Source organism: Pungitius pungitius, chromosome 4, assembly GCF_949316345.1.
Source record: "Pungitius pungitius chromosome 4, fPunPun2.1, whole genome shotgun sequence".
In the NCBI taxonomy this organism is placed as follows: Eukaryota; Metazoa; Chordata; class Actinopteri; order Perciformes; family Gasterosteidae; genus Pungitius; species Pungitius pungitius.
In genome coordinates, this window is record NC_084903.1 from 14,212,305 (window position 1) to 14,230,089 (window position 17,785).

Consider the following 17,785-nt stretch of genomic DNA (forward strand, 5'->3'; position numbering starts at 1 on the left):
TGATTTAAAGATAAATTGTCGTTATCTTCAATGGTTTCTCTTAAACTACAGCCATTCGGGTCTAAAAAACACCTTCTAAATCTAACTTTCCTTCTCCTGTAACATCTGTAACATAACGTGCCTACTATCACTCCCTGTGTCCTCCGAGGGGGCCTCAATCCTTCTTTTAGGACCTATAGTTGTTTTTATTTCATTAGAAAAAGGCTGTGGCTTTCCAGTATAAAACCTGCATCTATTATCTATTATATGTACTGTGTGACAGCATAATTTGAATGTTTTTTTATGTATTGACATAAAAGATGTAATAGTGAGGGGTCAGTTTTATATCAGAATGATTAATAGCTTATATAACGAGTTTGCTATATCCGTAAATCTGAGGACCCACTAATCCGTCCTGTTGCTCTTTCATGCAGGTATTTTTCATTTATTGAGTGTGGTACTGCATTAAAGAAGAGTGAAACTAATGCAATAGTTAGTCAGCCTGTGCAATGTGAATGCGGTTACTCGAAAAACAAGTGAAGCTTTTAAGCTTTCAGGTTAAGGATTTTAAGGAGTAAAACAACAAATAATTTGCCATGTTATCAGGGCAACAAAGGAAACTGTTATGTTTGAGGGCCTTTGTATATTTAATATATTTAATTTAATAGCAACTATCCCAGGGGCGTCGCAACCCTTGTTCAATGCCTGTCAATTGTTTTTGTAGTAATTTAATGAATTGCATATATGTTCAAAAATAAGACTCACCAAGAACAATATTAGTGTAGGTGTGTGGCACAAGCTAGCTCCGTAGGCCTTGAGTTGTACAGGGATGTTTTGTAGGCTCTCTTTAGGCTCTCTTTTTTTCCCGGTCATGAGAATAGAGGAAAAGGAGGAGAGCAAGAGATCACAGAGAAATAACGGTGTGTCCCCAGGCTGCACTTAAACCATGATGTTGCAGTTCATGGTTGACCATGCAGGCAGCCCATATGGTGCATATTTCTAAGTGACTGATACACCCGGGACTAGACTGTTTTATTCTAGCAGAGTAGGTCATTGTTTGGGCTGGGGAACTAAATAATGAAGTTTCAAAATACCGTTTACACTCTGTGTGGTGAAAACCAAGAGGTGACATGGTACATGCACACTGCACAGTGACAGTGAGGAACATCAAGGCCATTAGATGCCTAAAGGGCATTTTTGCCAAAGGCACTTATACATGTTTGATGTGCATACTAACAACTAAAAATGTTTCAAAAGAAGATGTTCTTTCCCAGTGTCGTACTTGGCCTCTGTGAAGGGATTTATCGATCTGGGACTAAATGACTCAATGTGGCACTTCTCACATGAGAAAATCAGGGTGACGTGCCGCCGGTGACCAGCAGGTGGCAGTGTCACAGCGCTGGTAGACAGTAAGTAGGTGTTGCTCCGTCTCGTGTCCACGGCCGTGACGTATTTCCTGGGGCTTTTACGGACCACTCAGCGGTACACTGGAGGGATATCATGACCGTTTATACCCAACAATTTTCGCTTATCAATTTTTCAGTCGCTCCACCGTGCCGTTGTCGGTTCTCCCCCCGCGGTCAGACGCAACCAGCCGACTCGAGCAGGATGTGAGAGGAAGCGGGTAAGTTGAGCGTCCGGTTTTCAAGGGTTTGTTCCCTGGGAAATAGAATCGCGTCGCTCGCGTATCCACTCCGCTCGGTCTTGGCGAGTAGTGAAATGTGAGGTACGGAAATGCCCTCCAGGGGAGGAAAAAAAAACAAAACAAGAGGTGGGGAAGGGAGGGAGGAGGCACCTGCGAGACCGAGCAGCTCAGCCTACCGGCGGTGTGAAGTTCTCGTGGATCACGTCGCCGCTCAGTTTCAGACGTATTACTCACGCGGAGGAGTCACGGTTCGGATCAGCTCCAACCGCCGGGGCCCGAGGTACTATCGCAGCGCGTGGTCATCGCGGACCCTTGGCGGACGTAACGCGTGAGGTGAGTGGAGCTCGCCCTTTAAAAACAAACAAACAACCTCCGAACTTCAGCTCCGCGGACGTTAAAGCGTTTTCGCGGAGACGAAACGGGCACCAATGACGATAAGTTTTTTTCTCCTCCCTTCCTCCTTAGCCGACGGCTCCTCCGCGGTGACCTTTAGTGTTTACGTAAAAGCACGGCCCTTTCTTGCTCATAGCAAACGGTAACTTTTAATTGTTTGTTTTTTATTACGACCGCCGCGTAGCCTCCCTCGGGACTGGACTTTGACCTCGTGATCGGTGAGTGGTAAACACAGCTGATGCGAATGTCGCTGATGTGTCTCTTGTCTGATGGATCCTGACCTGGATTAATTCTCACTTTCTGTGAAGAGCTCCGATTCACGATTGAAACGGAGCTGCAGCTCTTCACTCGTCCTGGGAACGGACCTTCGTGATTGTTAACCTCCACCCCGACGTGCTGTCTGGTCACTGTGCATATGCACCCACACGGGTGTTCTGCCCCTTGCCCACTTCCACGTAACACATGCAAACAGGGCATCTGAAATGCGCAAGGCACGTTGTTGTGATGCGTGTATGGTGTGACATCTAAATGAAATGCAGGTACTGGCTTTTTCTCTCAGAGCTTTAAGTGTAGTGTGAAATGTTACGGCTGCGCTTGTGTTAATGCTGAGGGAAGTCTGAAGGAGGAGACGGATTGGGTCAAAAACAAATTAAGGAAATGCAGACCACAGAGTTCTTCGCAGGATTGTTTGCAATTCTAATTATGTTAGCCGAGAGTGAACCCATTACGGCCGCAATGTCTTTTACCAGGGAAAATCCAATCGGAAGAAATAAGTCTTACTTTGCCAAGATGATTTGTGAATTGCACTAAAGACTTTGAACAAATTCACCGTGATAATGTTAGCTTTGGAAACTATTTACCAGATACACATGTTTAATACATTAAAAGCCAAATGGTGACATCTTACACCATCAGGGAGGGCGGTAAAAAAGCCACTTTGTTATTAAAAGCCTCCATTCATGAGGACAGACGACGTGGTGAGAGAGGTGTTGGTTGAGACTCAGGCGTTTTTCTGCCTCAACACATCCTGAATAAAAGCTTTCATACTTATTGTGTCAGAATCTGGTGTGATACAGTTCTTCCTCTCCAGAGGTGTACTTTCCCGTTTACTTTAAACACCTCCAACAGAGCTCTCACATGGCCACTGGTTTTGTGAATATTTGAAACAACACATTAAATCAAATTCATAGGCAGTCTCTATAAAGTAGAACTGTGTAATTATGACAATTGTGTGTGCGCATTATTCAGCTTCTAGTGGAAACGGAAGCACAGGCCTTAACGGGTACAGAGAGACAAATGTCTCTAAGCATTTACACAATATATTAAGTAACTTTTTTTACTTGCAGAAAACAAGCTTCTGTCTTGATTCATTCATTTCTTGAAGACCCTGATTCATACTTGTTGAGAGGTTTGTCTTGGAAACCTGGGCTGCAAGTTTAGAAGGCCTTTTCCCATTAAAATTCAGATAGCACTTATTTGAGAATATCCATGGAAAACATGTAAAACCTAATATGGAAATAAGACCAGGCAATGGAAATCTTCTACATGCTATTCTTTGTGACAATGGCAGTCTGAATGTAGGATTACGGCATGAAACTACACTTAATAAATGAGAGGCTTAGTGGCGTGTACGCCCATATTCGTTGTAAAGGTCTTCGTAATTAAGGACCGTGACAGTTCAACGCTTGCACCTCCTGGACAGCTGCTCTGAACTAGAGGAAATGAGGCCTTTGCAGATAGCGAGTATCTGCAGCATGTTTAACATTGTTGTGAATGTGTGAGGTGGAGGTTGTTAGTGCAATAAATCTAGTTGTACTATTGAGCTGCTGTGAGGAAACCTCTTTGTATCACAATTTATACGAGGAGGTTCAGCTACATGTCGCACCTTTTCAGCTGCTAATGTGATTTTTGAGCATTGTTTATGGCATGTTGAGCCAAATGTTATTATTACTGTCATTTCATAACGTTTTCTCTCTCTCATGTGCACACAGCTGGTTTTCTGTCTATACCCTTTTGGCCATCTTGGTGTTCCTTTACTGAGATATTGATTTCATGTCTGTCACAACTAGAGTATCTGAAATAATTCAAAGCAATGTTATCATACAAAAAGATTTGTATGCATTTGAAATCATTTTTATCATTAAAATGTGAACAATAAACTGGTGAGGTGTAAACAGTTTCCTCTTTTAAATATTCGGGGGGGGGGGGGTTCGGTAATGAGGCTGGGCTTAATGATACTTGGCTGATTTAGAATTTTTCTTTGAGTTCTATTTGTTCTCACCGCGTGGTGCCTTTTTCTGTAGCAACACTAAAGACCACCCAGAGGGTGACCCTCAGCGTCTCCTTTGTCTCTTGTGAGCAGTGTAGCAGTTTGGCAGTCGATCCCCCGTGGGCCATGGCGTGTGTTTTTTTTCGATGACGTTAAACAAGCTGAGTGGGTGAGCGCACTGATGAGGTCACATGCGTCACTCTTTAAAAGTCAGCGTGTGCCTGCAACTCAAACACAGATCTGGGAACAGTCACACTGTCTTTACCTGTTGCATCAAAGGACGCAGGACAACATTGAGTGAGTTGTGCCTTTTAGATTCATCTCCAGCTGTCTTTTTGCTTGTTAGTTCAGATTTACTGCCTTCTGTTTTTGATCTTTAAGGACAAATCAACTTTTTGAATTTGAAGAAACTCTGATTTCAAAACTCCAGCAAATATTGGCTTGGATTTGTCCTGTTAAAGAAGGAACTGAACAGTTGATACACAAATGTAACCTGTAATCAATGACGTGGATCCTTGCTGCTTAATTTAGGCTGATTTGTTTGTGTTTAAAGAGGCTTAACTAAACAGGGCGGAAGAATTAAAAAGGTGGTGGAGGGATTTGTAGTTGACACGAAACAAGTGGTTCTACTTTGAGAGACACTTACGGCACCTGACTTGTTCTGCTTTTTTTGATGAACATGTTGCGTGTGTGTGTGTGTGTATGTATGCATATATATATTTATTAGTCATAACTTTTAGCTTTTCTCCAGGTATGGACTAACCTAGATTTGCACAGATTAGCAGCTTGCCGTAGTGACTCACAGCCAGCCTGACCTGTAAACTGGCTGATCGCTAGTAATGCAGCTCTCGTAGCTTCGCTACACACTCCCTCAGGTAGACACGTACTTCTCACTCTTTTTGTTTCCATGCCAGCTAACATGTTTTTATTAGTTCCTCTACGTGTTTGAGGTCCTTGCAGAGGGTTCGATGGATTTAGATATTGATTAGCGGCGCCAGTGATCCAACGGGTGCTTTTAATATTACATTGCTTTTAACATTGTCTGTAATGTAGCAGCGTGAAATGTAATGTCAGTATGATGAATTCCATTAATACCAATTGGATTTACACTGACTGTATTTGTTTAAACAGTGTATTTCAAAGAATAAGTGAAATCAAGAGTCCCTTGAACTGTTTCAGCAAACATCCAGATGCAAGATTAATTCTTACGTATAGTCATTTTTGTTTTATGATTGAAATGTTGGTTTCTTTAGACTAAAGAGTGGAATTATTCTAACAATGGTTTGGAAATCAATGTGTATAGATTTAGAATTGTAAAATTAGCATCTTTTCATACTGATGACTGTCCCAGTTCTTTTTAAACTCATTTCTTGTTTCACAACGAACTGTTCGGGGAACATTTGAGGATCTTGTTTGTTCATGTAAAGTGTGGCGTATTGACACGGTGAGTTTAATCTGCGTATGCTTAGTTCATCGGTTGGCTGGTTGATTTTTCATCCCAGTTGATGAGAACCTGTGCACACTGCGTGCGTGCGTCCGTGTGTGTGTGTGTGTGTGTGTGTGAGACCACTACATGAGGCCTTGGCTCTGGCGCCCCGCTTTGCTTCCTGTGGGATTATCAAATGCCTGTACTTAGCTGGGCTGTACTACGTCTGCTCTGAACTCCTGTTATTCCTCACAAACAAAACCGATTCAGATGTTATTTATTGAGCTCTGTCTTTATTTTGATGATTCTGTTGCATTATTTCTTAAAATCTGAAAACATTCACACCAGGTTAATTCCCGTATTATATTTCATTTTCATTGTTTTCTCCACTTATTGACGAGACTATAAGAGAACATTTAAACCTTAAATTTGGATCGAGTAGTCTTTGTCTGGAGTCTTGTGAATTGTTTCTCCCATGGGTCGAGGTCACAGAGGCTTCAGTTGGGTCTCACTGTTACAATCAACGAGTAATGACCCTGGTCTTTTCTTTTTTGTTTCCTGTCAGGTGAGCTGAGACTGCCCCATCCCTTCTCACCCCACCCCACCCCTCCGTCCTTCTTTGTCTCTCTGTGCACCTGCATGCACTGTGGGCAGCCCCGGCCCATCGGAGAGGCGCTGTGCTCAGAGACTGCCCTGCACCAGGAGAACCCATGGCTTCTGGCCCTCCATGTCCCTCTGTAGGCCGCAGGCTCAGGCTACTGGAGTTGCTGCTCGTGCCTCTGCTGGTCTTGCTGGGTTCTGGGTTGCAACCAACGCTGGGTCAGAAGGTCTACACTAACACGTGGGCCGTCCACATACCTGGAGGGCCGGCTGAAGCTGAGCAAATTGCTAGCAAATATGGGTTCATCAATTACGGACATGTAAGTAAATCAATTAATATTTGAACCAATTATCCTTCAACATCGTCATGTGCTAAATGCGTGAGGCTACTACTTTATTTTGTATTCAGCTGGACTGTGTTTGTGCTTTGCCTTATGAATTTTACTCTTATCTAGGTTTTTGAGATTGCATTGTTACAGCTGATCAATATATTTTCCATGTGTGCCATTAAACCATAGTTTAGGATCATCTGATCCACCCAACATGCTCTTAGAGTACAGCTCTAATTTGCAGATTTCAGAGTATACCTTCTTTAGATTTCCCTGCAAAGGAGTACAACAAAATGTCTACTGATAAAAAGCACCTCTTCATGCACATGCTTGCTTGCATAGCCTCAGCACTTTTCTATGTTCTGTTTTGCAACATATGGTATTAGTGGTCCAGACTAGGAATGTTATTTGCGCTCTGAATCACAGCAAGCAGACTAATGAGTAATCCTACACCCTCAAATCCTTAAACTATGTATTGCCTGGACATTGAGGACTCCAGACAGCAATTACACACGTTGACTTTCACAACTACGCTGTGGAGACAAGAAGCGGTGTTGTTTGGCCATTCCCAGGGGGTGGCTCTAAATCAGTGATTCTCAACTGGTGGGTCGCGGGCCTTTGCATGGGAAAAAATAAAATAAATAATAATAATACATTTCATCCTGTGATTTTATTTTGAAGGGACGTTTTCTAATGCAGCGGAGTGTCGTTTTTTTGCCGGCTCGTCCGTCCATGTTTTCAGTCAAGCGTCGACACCGACACCGCTAGCACCCCCCCCCCCCCCCCCCCCCCCTCGATTTGGGTCGCGGCTCGTCATTAAGGGGTGATGGTGGGTCCCGGAGCCAGACCAGTTGAGAACCACTGCTCTAAATCATTTTACAACATTTTGAGAGGAGGGAAAATGGGATAATGTTTCTGACAAATGCTACTTTGACAGTTTAAGATAGCAAAATGTGAGTTCTCATAGGACAGCCTTCATAAAATCAGCTGGACAGATGATGAGCAAAACCCTGACCTTTCTAATGTGGATCATAGACTTTGAGTTGAAACAGTTTTTCCAGATTTTGACTCAACCCAGTTATACCTTTTTAATAGATCTGCTTTTTAAATTGTATCCCTGAATGGGTGTCCGTTTTTGTGCCGGTTAAAATAAGCCCATCTACAAGCCATCACATCGCCGAGGAACCTGATCCGGTATGTGTACGGTAGAAATTACCATAGAAACCATGCCACGCTTCTATGGCATCCCATCCTTGAAAATATAGCTTGTACTATCAAACTCCGCTTCAGGCTTGTAAGCCCGTACACAGGCAGCCAACCTATTTCATGCATGCATTGATCTCCCCCCTTATAAAAGGAAAAAGGTACTACCACATATGTTTGATATTTTTGATCAATATTTGTTATAACTTTCCCTAGGGACTACAGAAAATGGGCACATTAAGTAACTCGGCCACATTTATTTTGGGGTTGAAACTGAAATGTTATTTGCACTCTGTGTGTACATTATTCCTTGTAAATGAAAACGGTATATTCATTCTAAAATGCATGTTTTATGCTTTTGGTGCCAAAAGGAAGTCAGTTTGAAGTGTCAAACAGAAATTCATGAGACGGATGCCTTTGTGCTGTTCTGTTTGTGGCCTCAGGCTTTCACCATCTCGTCCATCTTGTTTGCAGCTCATGGAAGTTCCCGTACTGGTGATGAGGCACATAGTTTGAATGTCCAACCCGTTCTTTGCAATGTTGCTGGACTACTTTCTGGCCATACCTTGTTTTGGTACTAAGCTGTCATTTGGTACAAAGTTTATTATTATACTTCATTGTCGCCTCTTTTCTTGCCTGTAAAAATTGGTAGTTGTTGATTACTTCTGTGGATCTGTTATTGTGCAAACTGCAACACCTCAGTTTAGGGGGCTCTGCTGAACTGTTGATGCTGCTCTGCCTGATAAGAGTTAGATTCTTTTTCTCAGTTCTCTTCAATGAAACTCCATTGCAAAGTATAAACAACACGTTTTGGAAAACATGAGGGCAAAGGTACAGCGTCCATAATCCTTAAAACAATATCACATTAAAATTTTGACAAAGGTTTGTCAAGATTAAATGTCACCAATTTTTAATACATCATTCAGAAATTAAGTAATTATTAGTTGTTGTAGTAGTAATTAGTTTCTCAAATGTGAATAGAATATTTTGAACGGTTTCTTCAACCTCAATCATGACAACATTTGAAGACATTGAGTTTTGGAAAACGGTGATTTTTATTTGCTTTACATTGTCTTGCATTGCAGACAAAAGTACTTTACATATTACTTAACAACAAAATCAGGTCACCGCCCTGTAGAGTAGTCGTGTAGACGTGGGCTTCGGGAGGCTTTCCATTGGACGCCTTGGGTATAAGAACTTGCAACATGACATGGTCACAATAGAACTCCAGATTAAATGACATGAAACCATCCCATCTGTTGGGCCCTCAGCGTGTTATTGAAACATTTTCTCTGCTCATTAACTTTTGAAAGGTGAGGTAAAACGACAAGTTGGGACCAAATTAAACAATTCTTTTGACTGCATCCTGTGCTCCACTGATTACGAAGCTGATTAGCTTTGAGGGCTGTGAATAAATGATCTGTTAAGGTTTTTGTTTTTAATGCTATGTGGCCATGCAGGCACGGTGTGTCCGAGCTCTCGGCCTGCCTCTGCTGGTGTTGGCATTAGGCAGAAAAGAAGCTTGAGGGGAGGATCAAAGACTGCAGCTCTGACTGTTTTAATGCTTTGCTGATGCCGGTTTTTATCCGCCTTCACTCATCCCACTCGCTCTATGGCATCCATGCACTCTGTACCCAAAACATGTTGGGTTATTGAAACCTCCATCATGACATATGTAGCATGTGGTCATTTTTGGGAACACATTTTTAGCCAATATGATTCACACACTGAGTAGATCCTTTATTTTCATGTGATTGTGCTTATTCGTAACACAATGCTAATTGAATGCAACGTAACATAATACTTTTAACTGCTGAATAAATTTACACTAATGTGTAACGTGTTATTACTTTATTATAATTATTGTATTAGTCAGTCAGCAACAGCAATTATATTAGTCAGTCAGTAACCGCAGTTAAAATCCCAAAGATGCTACATTTAACTATAGTCAGTAAAAAGCATTAAATCCTCATGTTTTACTTAAAGTGACCTGATATTCAATGACTATGATAACAATAAAAAATAAAGTAGTGATTCAATTTATTACTTAGTCACTTTAAGGTGCGTTTTGTGATCAATTGCTGGTTGGTGAAAATCATGTGAGCGGATTATTTCGTAATCAGTAGAACAATAACTCGTCGGGTCTGACCCATTACTTACCAATTAGCCATAAATACGAGCCATACCTAGTTTTTTTTTTTTGTAGCCGTCTGTACTTTTTGGTTTTCACAACGTTGCCCTCAAGGTGCTTTCCTTAAATTCTTCGGATTAGAAAACTCGTTGCATTCGACCACTCTAACGGTAGTAATGTCTGTTCCCATAATGCTTTGAAGTGGTGGAACACGGACAACTCGCTCGTCATGCGGCTGATGTGCTGCATCTGTCTTGGTTGATGCTCGTCCTTTTTATGGTTGGTTTGGTCTGTCGGGCCGAACAAAAGTCACTTGAAGTCTCTTTTCTTCTGCGGTCACTGCTCATCAATCAAGGCCAGCTCACCGGTGCGACATTGGGCTTGGATGGTTTATCACAGAGGAAACTTTCAAAGAAACATTTTTTTAGGTGAAACCCTGATCTATCAACTGCCTCAGTAACGTTACACCCCATCTCCGCACTGTCTCTTACTACGTTGACCCTTAGTTTTAGAATTTCTCCTTTTTTTTCTCCTCTTAGCATTAGGTGATACCAGGAAATCCATTCAATATGAATCTACATGCGATGCGAAAGCAGTGGGCAGTATGCAAGTAGGTAGCACCTTCTCAGTCGGACTCGACTTGCACATTATAGGGGCATTTCAGAAGGGGAATAATTAAAACCATATTAAAGCAATAAAATGAAGAAAAGGCTGACTCGCACTGTGGTGAATTAACTGCCAGCTTGCATTTCTGGATGGATATTTCACATTTTATAGACTGTTGTGCGCATCAGGCCCACAGTGCAGTTTTTCAGGGGAAACTTGCCTATTTGTGCTATTTCTGGTTCAATTGTGCCAACATTGAGACAGTATTTAAATAAGAGGTGAAATTAGATTAAAGGGAATGTTATTAAAAGTAAGGAATGATTTGATAAAGAGGATGGGAGCAAAGTTAAATCACTCTTAACAATCATTATAGTGCAGTTTGTAAAATAGATCAAACAGCCACAAGATCAAAGGCTTGATTTGAAAAAACTTCAGCTGGTTTTCACTGCTCCGACAAAAGCTGCCCGTTGTTATTATATTGGATGAGCTCATCTTCTGATTTTTCTGGTAGAGAGATTCTTTTTGTATTTTTTCAGGTCACTTGTGTTTTTGAAATATTGTGCTTTTGTCTGTGGCCTCAGGCTTTCACCATCTCGTCCATCTTGTTTGCAGCTCATGGAAGTTCCCGTACTGGTGATGAGGCACATAGTTTGAATGTCCAACCCGTTCTTTGCAATATTGCTGGACTACTTTCTGGCCATACCTTGTTTTGGGAAACGTGCATCATTTCGTACAAAGTTTATTATTATACTTCATTATGAAGTTGTCGCCTCTTATCTTGCCTGTAAAAAATTGGTAGTTGTTGATTCTATCTGTGGATCTGTTATTGTGCAAACTGCAACACCTCAGTTTAGGGGGCTCTGCTGAACTGTTGAAAACATGAGGGCGAAGGTACGGAGTCCATAATTGGAGGAAATAATGCAATTAACTGCTGGGAAGGGGGAGGTGGACGGGGGATTTGCTGGGAAGGGGGATTTGCTGGGAAGGGGGAGGTGGGCGGGGGATTTGCTGGGAAGGGGGATTTGCTGGGAAGGGGGAGGTGGGCGGGGGATTTGCTGGGAAGGGGGAGGTGGGCGTGCGATTTGCTGGAAAATCCTCTGACAACATATGATTGGCTGGGAGGCGATGTGAGAAGGAGCTGCTCTGCATCGTCGGCCAAGACGACTCACGAATACCTTCACGAAGCTCTTTTCTTTGCTCCTCAACCCAACTTTAGCTCCCACACAAGATGCTTTCATCCAACTCCCAACTGTACCAAAGTGTGTAAGGAACTTTTAAAACGATTTGATTTTTTTTTCTCCAGCAGCAGTTGAGGTGAATAATAAGGTTCCCTCCACAAAGACTGGTGTGCCTACATGAAAAATGAAAATAGCCTTTTGGAATTAATCATTATTAGTGTTACTGCTGATTCATGGCACCTAATAATTGCAAAACTTGGTGTTTGAAGGCGATAAAAATGTGTTTTTAAGATATTCTAATGTAAACCCAAAAAGAGCCATTAACTGGGAAAGCGCAGCCCATTTAAGGTGTCAGGGGGATGCAGTGGGGCGATGATTTAAAGTCTGCTGTTGAAGCGAACATCACTTATTCATTGTCAATTTTCATCTCTAAGGTATAGGCCCAAAGGGGGCTCATGGTCGACCATAGAGCATTTTTGTGTTTTCAATTTATTTCTGATTCTGTCCTATCACCGATAAGTTGTGTAATTTCACACTTATTGTAACTAGCTTTTGAAATGGAAATCATGAATATTCATAGAAGATATGTTACACCCTGAGGGCCTTTCAGGGTCCTTGAGTCAAACACACCGGCTATATAGACTGCTACCTCCTAAATATTTAAAATGCCTAGGCATGTTTTGTAAGCTGGTTTACTTTCAGGCTCTGGCCTATTTTAGCCAATAAGAGCCGATGGCTCTAACTGAGTGTGCACCCCAATAGTGCCAGTGTAGTGTGTCCCTTTTTATAGACCCGGTTGCTTTGCAATGAAGTAACGATACCGCTGCAAACAAAGTCAGAATAGTTGGACGCGGGACCCTTGTTGGGTGCCGACCCATTAAAAGGCTGGACTTTTTATCTATTTGGTGGGGGGCTGGTGGGGGGAGGGGACGTGCGTCGATGCTCATCTCGCTGCGGTTGATGATCATCAGAGTGGCTGCAGCGCCTTTGGTCCTTCTGCCTTTGGTCCTTGCGATGCTGTGAGAGAGAGAGCCTCCCTTTTTTATTCCACGGCCCGGCTTCACTCGCATCAAGCAGACCCAGATCTCTTCACTTTATCTCAGTGCCAGCTGCCCTTTTTCAGAAGTTAATGAACTGCAGAGATTGACTTGTCCTGTTTGCTCTGCTGGAGACTTCTGTGTTGAGAGGACTTTGTAGCCGATGCGCCCAAAATTTCCCCACCAGAAAACCATGCAACTAATACTGTGTATTGTAATCATTTTGGGATCCTCTGAAATGTATGTAATGCCGAAGTACTCTTTATTAAATGTTTTTTTTTTATATTCACAAAATGTAAATGAAAGAAAAGCCTGTTTAAACCTGCCAGTTAAACCTATATGTTTTAGTCTCCTACTTTTAACCTTTCTCGTAGCATGTAGTGGTAATCTTTGTGGTTCAACCCATTTTGAAATTCAGAGCATATCTTGTGCCTCCACACGCCCGAGGCTCACAGCTCATGAGGCAAGAGTAGAAACGGTGCTGATGAAGCTAATGTCGTTTTTCCGAGGCCAACTAGAAGGGGGTGCCACGGGATGACTTAGTCGGTCAGGACGGCGTTATCCAACCGTAGACGCTGTATGGGCGCAGCGGGGCCCGGGCACCAAGCTGTGGGGAACGCTCACATGCACTGAAAAGCTTCTGGTATTGGCCCGGCTATGTCAACAAAGCACATGGAATCACTGATTACAACACAGAAGAGAGCAACTTCATTCTCTGCTACGGGAATTGATTCTATATTCATGCTTTGAATAATGTATAGAAAACCTTTAAAGTTGATGAGAATCCACTAACTGCTGGAGGGGGAACCCGTATTTCTGCATTTTTTATGTAGTTACACTGTAGTGGTATTCTTAGGAAACTTGAGTCATGATTGAGGCTTCTTTGTTCTCCACCTCTTTGTTTCTAAAGTGGCTCATAAATTGGTCAAAATCTCCTGAGAGCAAGACTCGCTACTTTTTGAGAAATACTCAACTCAAATTGATGTAAAACAAGATAATGGAACTGGGCCTGAAGATGAATTTATTAATGGTTATTCAGTCGCAGAAAGCTTTTTTTCTTTTTTTTTTTTTAATGTAGCTGAGTAAATGTTCGAAATTAGGTGAACAACGTCGCTGCTTCTTGGAGCCGCTGATCAAAATAGTCACGCCCACACACTTCATACTGCTGCAAAACAAGTTGGGTAACCGGACAATTGTCTTTGCTCCGTGTTGTCTACTTTTAACAGTGTTCCTTTTGTACATAGATAATGTTACATTAGAATTTGAGCGCTACCAAACAAATTCTTTGTCCCTGAACCATACAGATAAAATGTTAAAAAGGGTTTTTCTAAACGGCAGGTAGCTAAATAGTATACTCTAATAACAGTAATGCAGTGGCTATATAAATGCAGACGCTGGATTTCTTCTTCTACTGATGTCACCTTGTGTACGTTTTATCTTTTTAGAATAAGTCTTCAATCAAAAGTCTGCTGCTGCACGTGAACCCAATAATTGCTCTGTTATCGAAGAAATTTCCCCCACCGTGATATCAGTAAAGGCCAACATCCTCTGAGGACAAAGGCAGGGCATGAATCAGTGTTACCGGAGACATCCTGAAGATGACATAAATGTCTGGCTTCACTCGCTCTCGTTAAAAAAAAAAAAAAAAAACGTGACCCCGTAGAGAAGGGTGGAGGGGAAAAAACAACAAGCTGGTCAGCAGGCGGCTGTCTCCCAGCCTGGAGCAAAGCTATGAACGCCCGTATAACCGGGGGTCCTGGGAACTGCAGCAGCAAAGGCCCAGCAGCCCCCCGTAATTACTCTGCTCTCCCTCAGATGAGCAATGGGGGATGGGATGAAGCAGAACCTCACACAGGTCATAGGGGCCGAAACAAAAGCCAGATGTTCTGAGGGGACGGGAAAATACACGGACACGCATCTCTCTCTGGCTTTTATTCAATACTCTCATGCTCACATGTACCCACAGGCACACACGGGGAAGGTTGAGGTATTTGAAGAATGTCAGCACTGAAATGGAAAAAGAAATACCTTTCTTCTTTTAAGAGTTGCATGCAATCATAGCAGTAAGCTGTAGTTTATGATCACATTTTTAAGCTTGAAAAACCTGGAAATCAACATTTCAATCAAATAGGCAACCTCTTGTGGGCTAGGCATCTACTTCTTAAACGTATTGTATATTGAGCCTGTTGTGTAGCTCATTGCAGGGGGCCTCTGATAAATATTTGACGATAAACAGGGATAGTGGAGCCAAAAGTAAAAGATTCATTGTTTCAGTGGGCAAATATAATAAAGGTGTCATATAAATTGTAGGTGTCATTTGGTCAAGTTGTAATGACTTACAACGAGTCATTAAATAAGCAAGAGAATAAGTGGTTGATTAATCAATAAAGAATATACTTATAATAATTGTCATTTTTCTTAATATGAAGTGTGAATTTAAGTGTGCTATCAATATTTTCACATTTAGAGCCGTGTAAAGCAGAATACTGGAGCCCTGGTGACTGTACAGCTCCCTTTTGTTTCATGTCAATTCTCTAATCTGTTGCGTCTTATGTAGGTTAAAATAAAGCTTTACTTTTGTTCAGGGTGATATAATAGGTAACTTAATATCTCTAATGTCATATCATGTTCAATCCTGTTTCCTTGTAGGACAATACATTGTTAGTCTGAATGGATTTCTTGACAAATGAGACAAACTAATCCGATTTTCTGAGAAATTGTTTTATGAATTTAGACAACATACTTGCTTATCACAATGTTGGCATATTTGTACTATTGTAAAGACACCAATACCAAAATGAGGTTAAACTTTTCATCATGGCCATGAATAAGACCATAAATCCTGGTGAGGCAAAATAACACTAGTTTACAGAAAGGAAGCCAATTCATTGGGCTGTTAAACAAGGAACTTGCCCATCGGCTTTCATGGCCACGTGGGTCCGGCTCTGCTGCAGCTTCCTCAAGTGAACGCCATTGTTGCTGAAAACCAGGGAGTTTTGTTCAATTTGTTTTAAACCGGACTTGTAGAGGTTAGTCTTTTATAGTTTATCATCACGTCAGTAAGCTCCTCCGGTCTGGCACAGTTCAGTGGACCAACAAAGAAAGTCCAATTGATAAGCTGTTGGCATCTGATCTGCTGTCTGATCTGACGGTGGGAGCAGTCAGCTTTTGGCTTCTATCTCAAGTCACGTAACGAGGACAGGACGCGCCCGACTTTAACCTCCTCATGTTGTCCAAACATGCCGGGACAATCTGACCTGGGAGGAGCAGCGGTGGTTTTGTGGGGCAGTTTAAAAAGGGTAAAGGGTTTTGATCTGATAATCCTTTACAATAAAAACAATGAGCTGAACCTTTTTAAAAGGAGTTGAATGGAGTTGTCGGTGTTGGTGAAAAGCAGAATTTGGGTGGAGTTTTTTTTTTTTTCTTTTTTAAATGAATGAAGGTGGGAAAGGATTTTGTCCCCTTTTGTAACGGGACTCCAGCTGTTGTAACTGATCTGCGGTGGTTGAGCTGGTTGTACTGCAGCGCAGCAGAGATGCTGGATTTAGATTTCAGATCAGGTGTCCTTATCACTTAGAGTTTTAGTTCAGCTACACGTGGCATAGCTTTCTATGCGAGAGGATTCTGGGTTTGTGTTGCTGGAGCTTCACATATGAAATGGTAAATGATGCTACTCATTGTTATGTACAACACGGTTGCGTGTTTTGTGTGCCGACCCTAGCACTTCCTCTTTTAATCTAAGGAACATTTAGTTTATCTGATCAGATGCTTCGATCCTGCCCTAAATAATCTCACAATGCAGATACCCACAGCTTTTACTGTTTAACACCAAGTGGTAGATAAAAATATCAAAGAAACTCCTCTTTTGCACCTTTTTAAAAAAGCTTCTCAGCTGTTCCAATCACGCAGCAGGCTGTTTCCTTGTTGCAGCACTGCACTTGGAGTTATTTGTTATTGAATGTCTTAGTTATGTTTTGGTAACCTGCCAACGTGGTAGAAATGTTTTTTTAATTCGCTAGAGGTATTTTTCTGTTTATCCTCTTGAGAAGAGCGTTTTGGTCTCCCATCATGTTACGTCAGGTCTGTCTGTGCTCCTTAGTTTCTGTGACGGTCCTTTTTGTTGGATTAGATTAAGCCTGACAGTCGAGCGACACTTGGTCACCTATCCATTTTGCAAAGGAAGTAGACTTTATCATGTTAGTGTACAGTATCAGTTGATGGCGTGCGTGCCTTTGAATGTTCATGAATATTGTATTGCTGATGTAAGCTATGCATCAATAAGTTAGTCACCCCCCCACCCCACCCCGCCTCGTCAGACGTGTGCGAAATTGAATCCCTGGTGACAGCTACTGAAGGCGGAGCTCATCTGCTATATTGTGTGTGCGGTGATTGTGCTGACTGAAGCCAGGACGACTGAATTCGATTTAATATGCAGTCGATATGAAATGTGGGGGTTTTGTTCTGGTATTGGGAATGCTACAGTATTATTCATTTTTTCGTTGTGTGGATATGTGTTTGTGGGAAATATTTCACTGATACGCAGTGTTTCCACCACCATCATAACAGGGGGGTGCCTCACCAGCCCTGAAATTACCTCCTCCCCTGAAAATGCCTGGAATAAAAAAATAAAGAAAACAATTAAAAGAAGAAACGTTCTCCCACGCACTTCAGTTCCCCCCGACATGTTCACAAATATGTTCATGTGTGCTCGCACCACCGGACAGAGAGCAGTGAAGAAACGTTCGTTCTCTTTAATTAACCATTCATGATTACCTAAATAAATCGTATCATACACAGGCAAGGTACTAGAGCTGATGTTGAAATTGGCTCCGAAGATAACTGGGCTCTAACGACTCTGCATATTTAACACATTTTTCAGGAAACCAACTGCACAGGAAACTCTAAAGAGGCTGTTTTTTGTTGGAGTGTTCATCTGTTTGGACGCCTTCTCTGAAGGCTGGTTCAGTTCAGGGAATGTTACCAATGTGG

The 17,785-nt window shown here is 42.0% G+C and overlaps 1 protein-coding gene across 3 annotated transcripts in view; it reads left to right on the forward strand.

The window, feature by feature from the left end:
• The first annotated feature begins 1,444 nt into the window (after window positions 1–1,444).
• furina (furin (paired basic amino acid cleaving enzyme) a) overlaps window positions 1,445–17,785 on the forward strand; it is a 60,052-nt gene continuing 43,711 nt past the window's right edge. Inside the window, exons 1-2 of one of the 3 annotated variants that reach the window (XM_037456708.2) lie at window positions 1,445–1,603; window positions 6,278–6,632. In XM_037456708.2, the coding sequence (XP_037312605.2) occupies window positions 6,423–6,632 (210 nt within the window). In that variant the 5' untranslated portion in view covers window positions 1,445–1,603; window positions 6,278–6,422. Of the gene's footprint in view, window positions 1,604–1,763; window positions 1,958–4,453; window positions 4,584–6,277; window positions 6,633–17,785 lie in introns of those variants that run through there. The other 2 variants (XM_037456707.2, XM_037456706.2) reach the window with 2 other exon arrangements.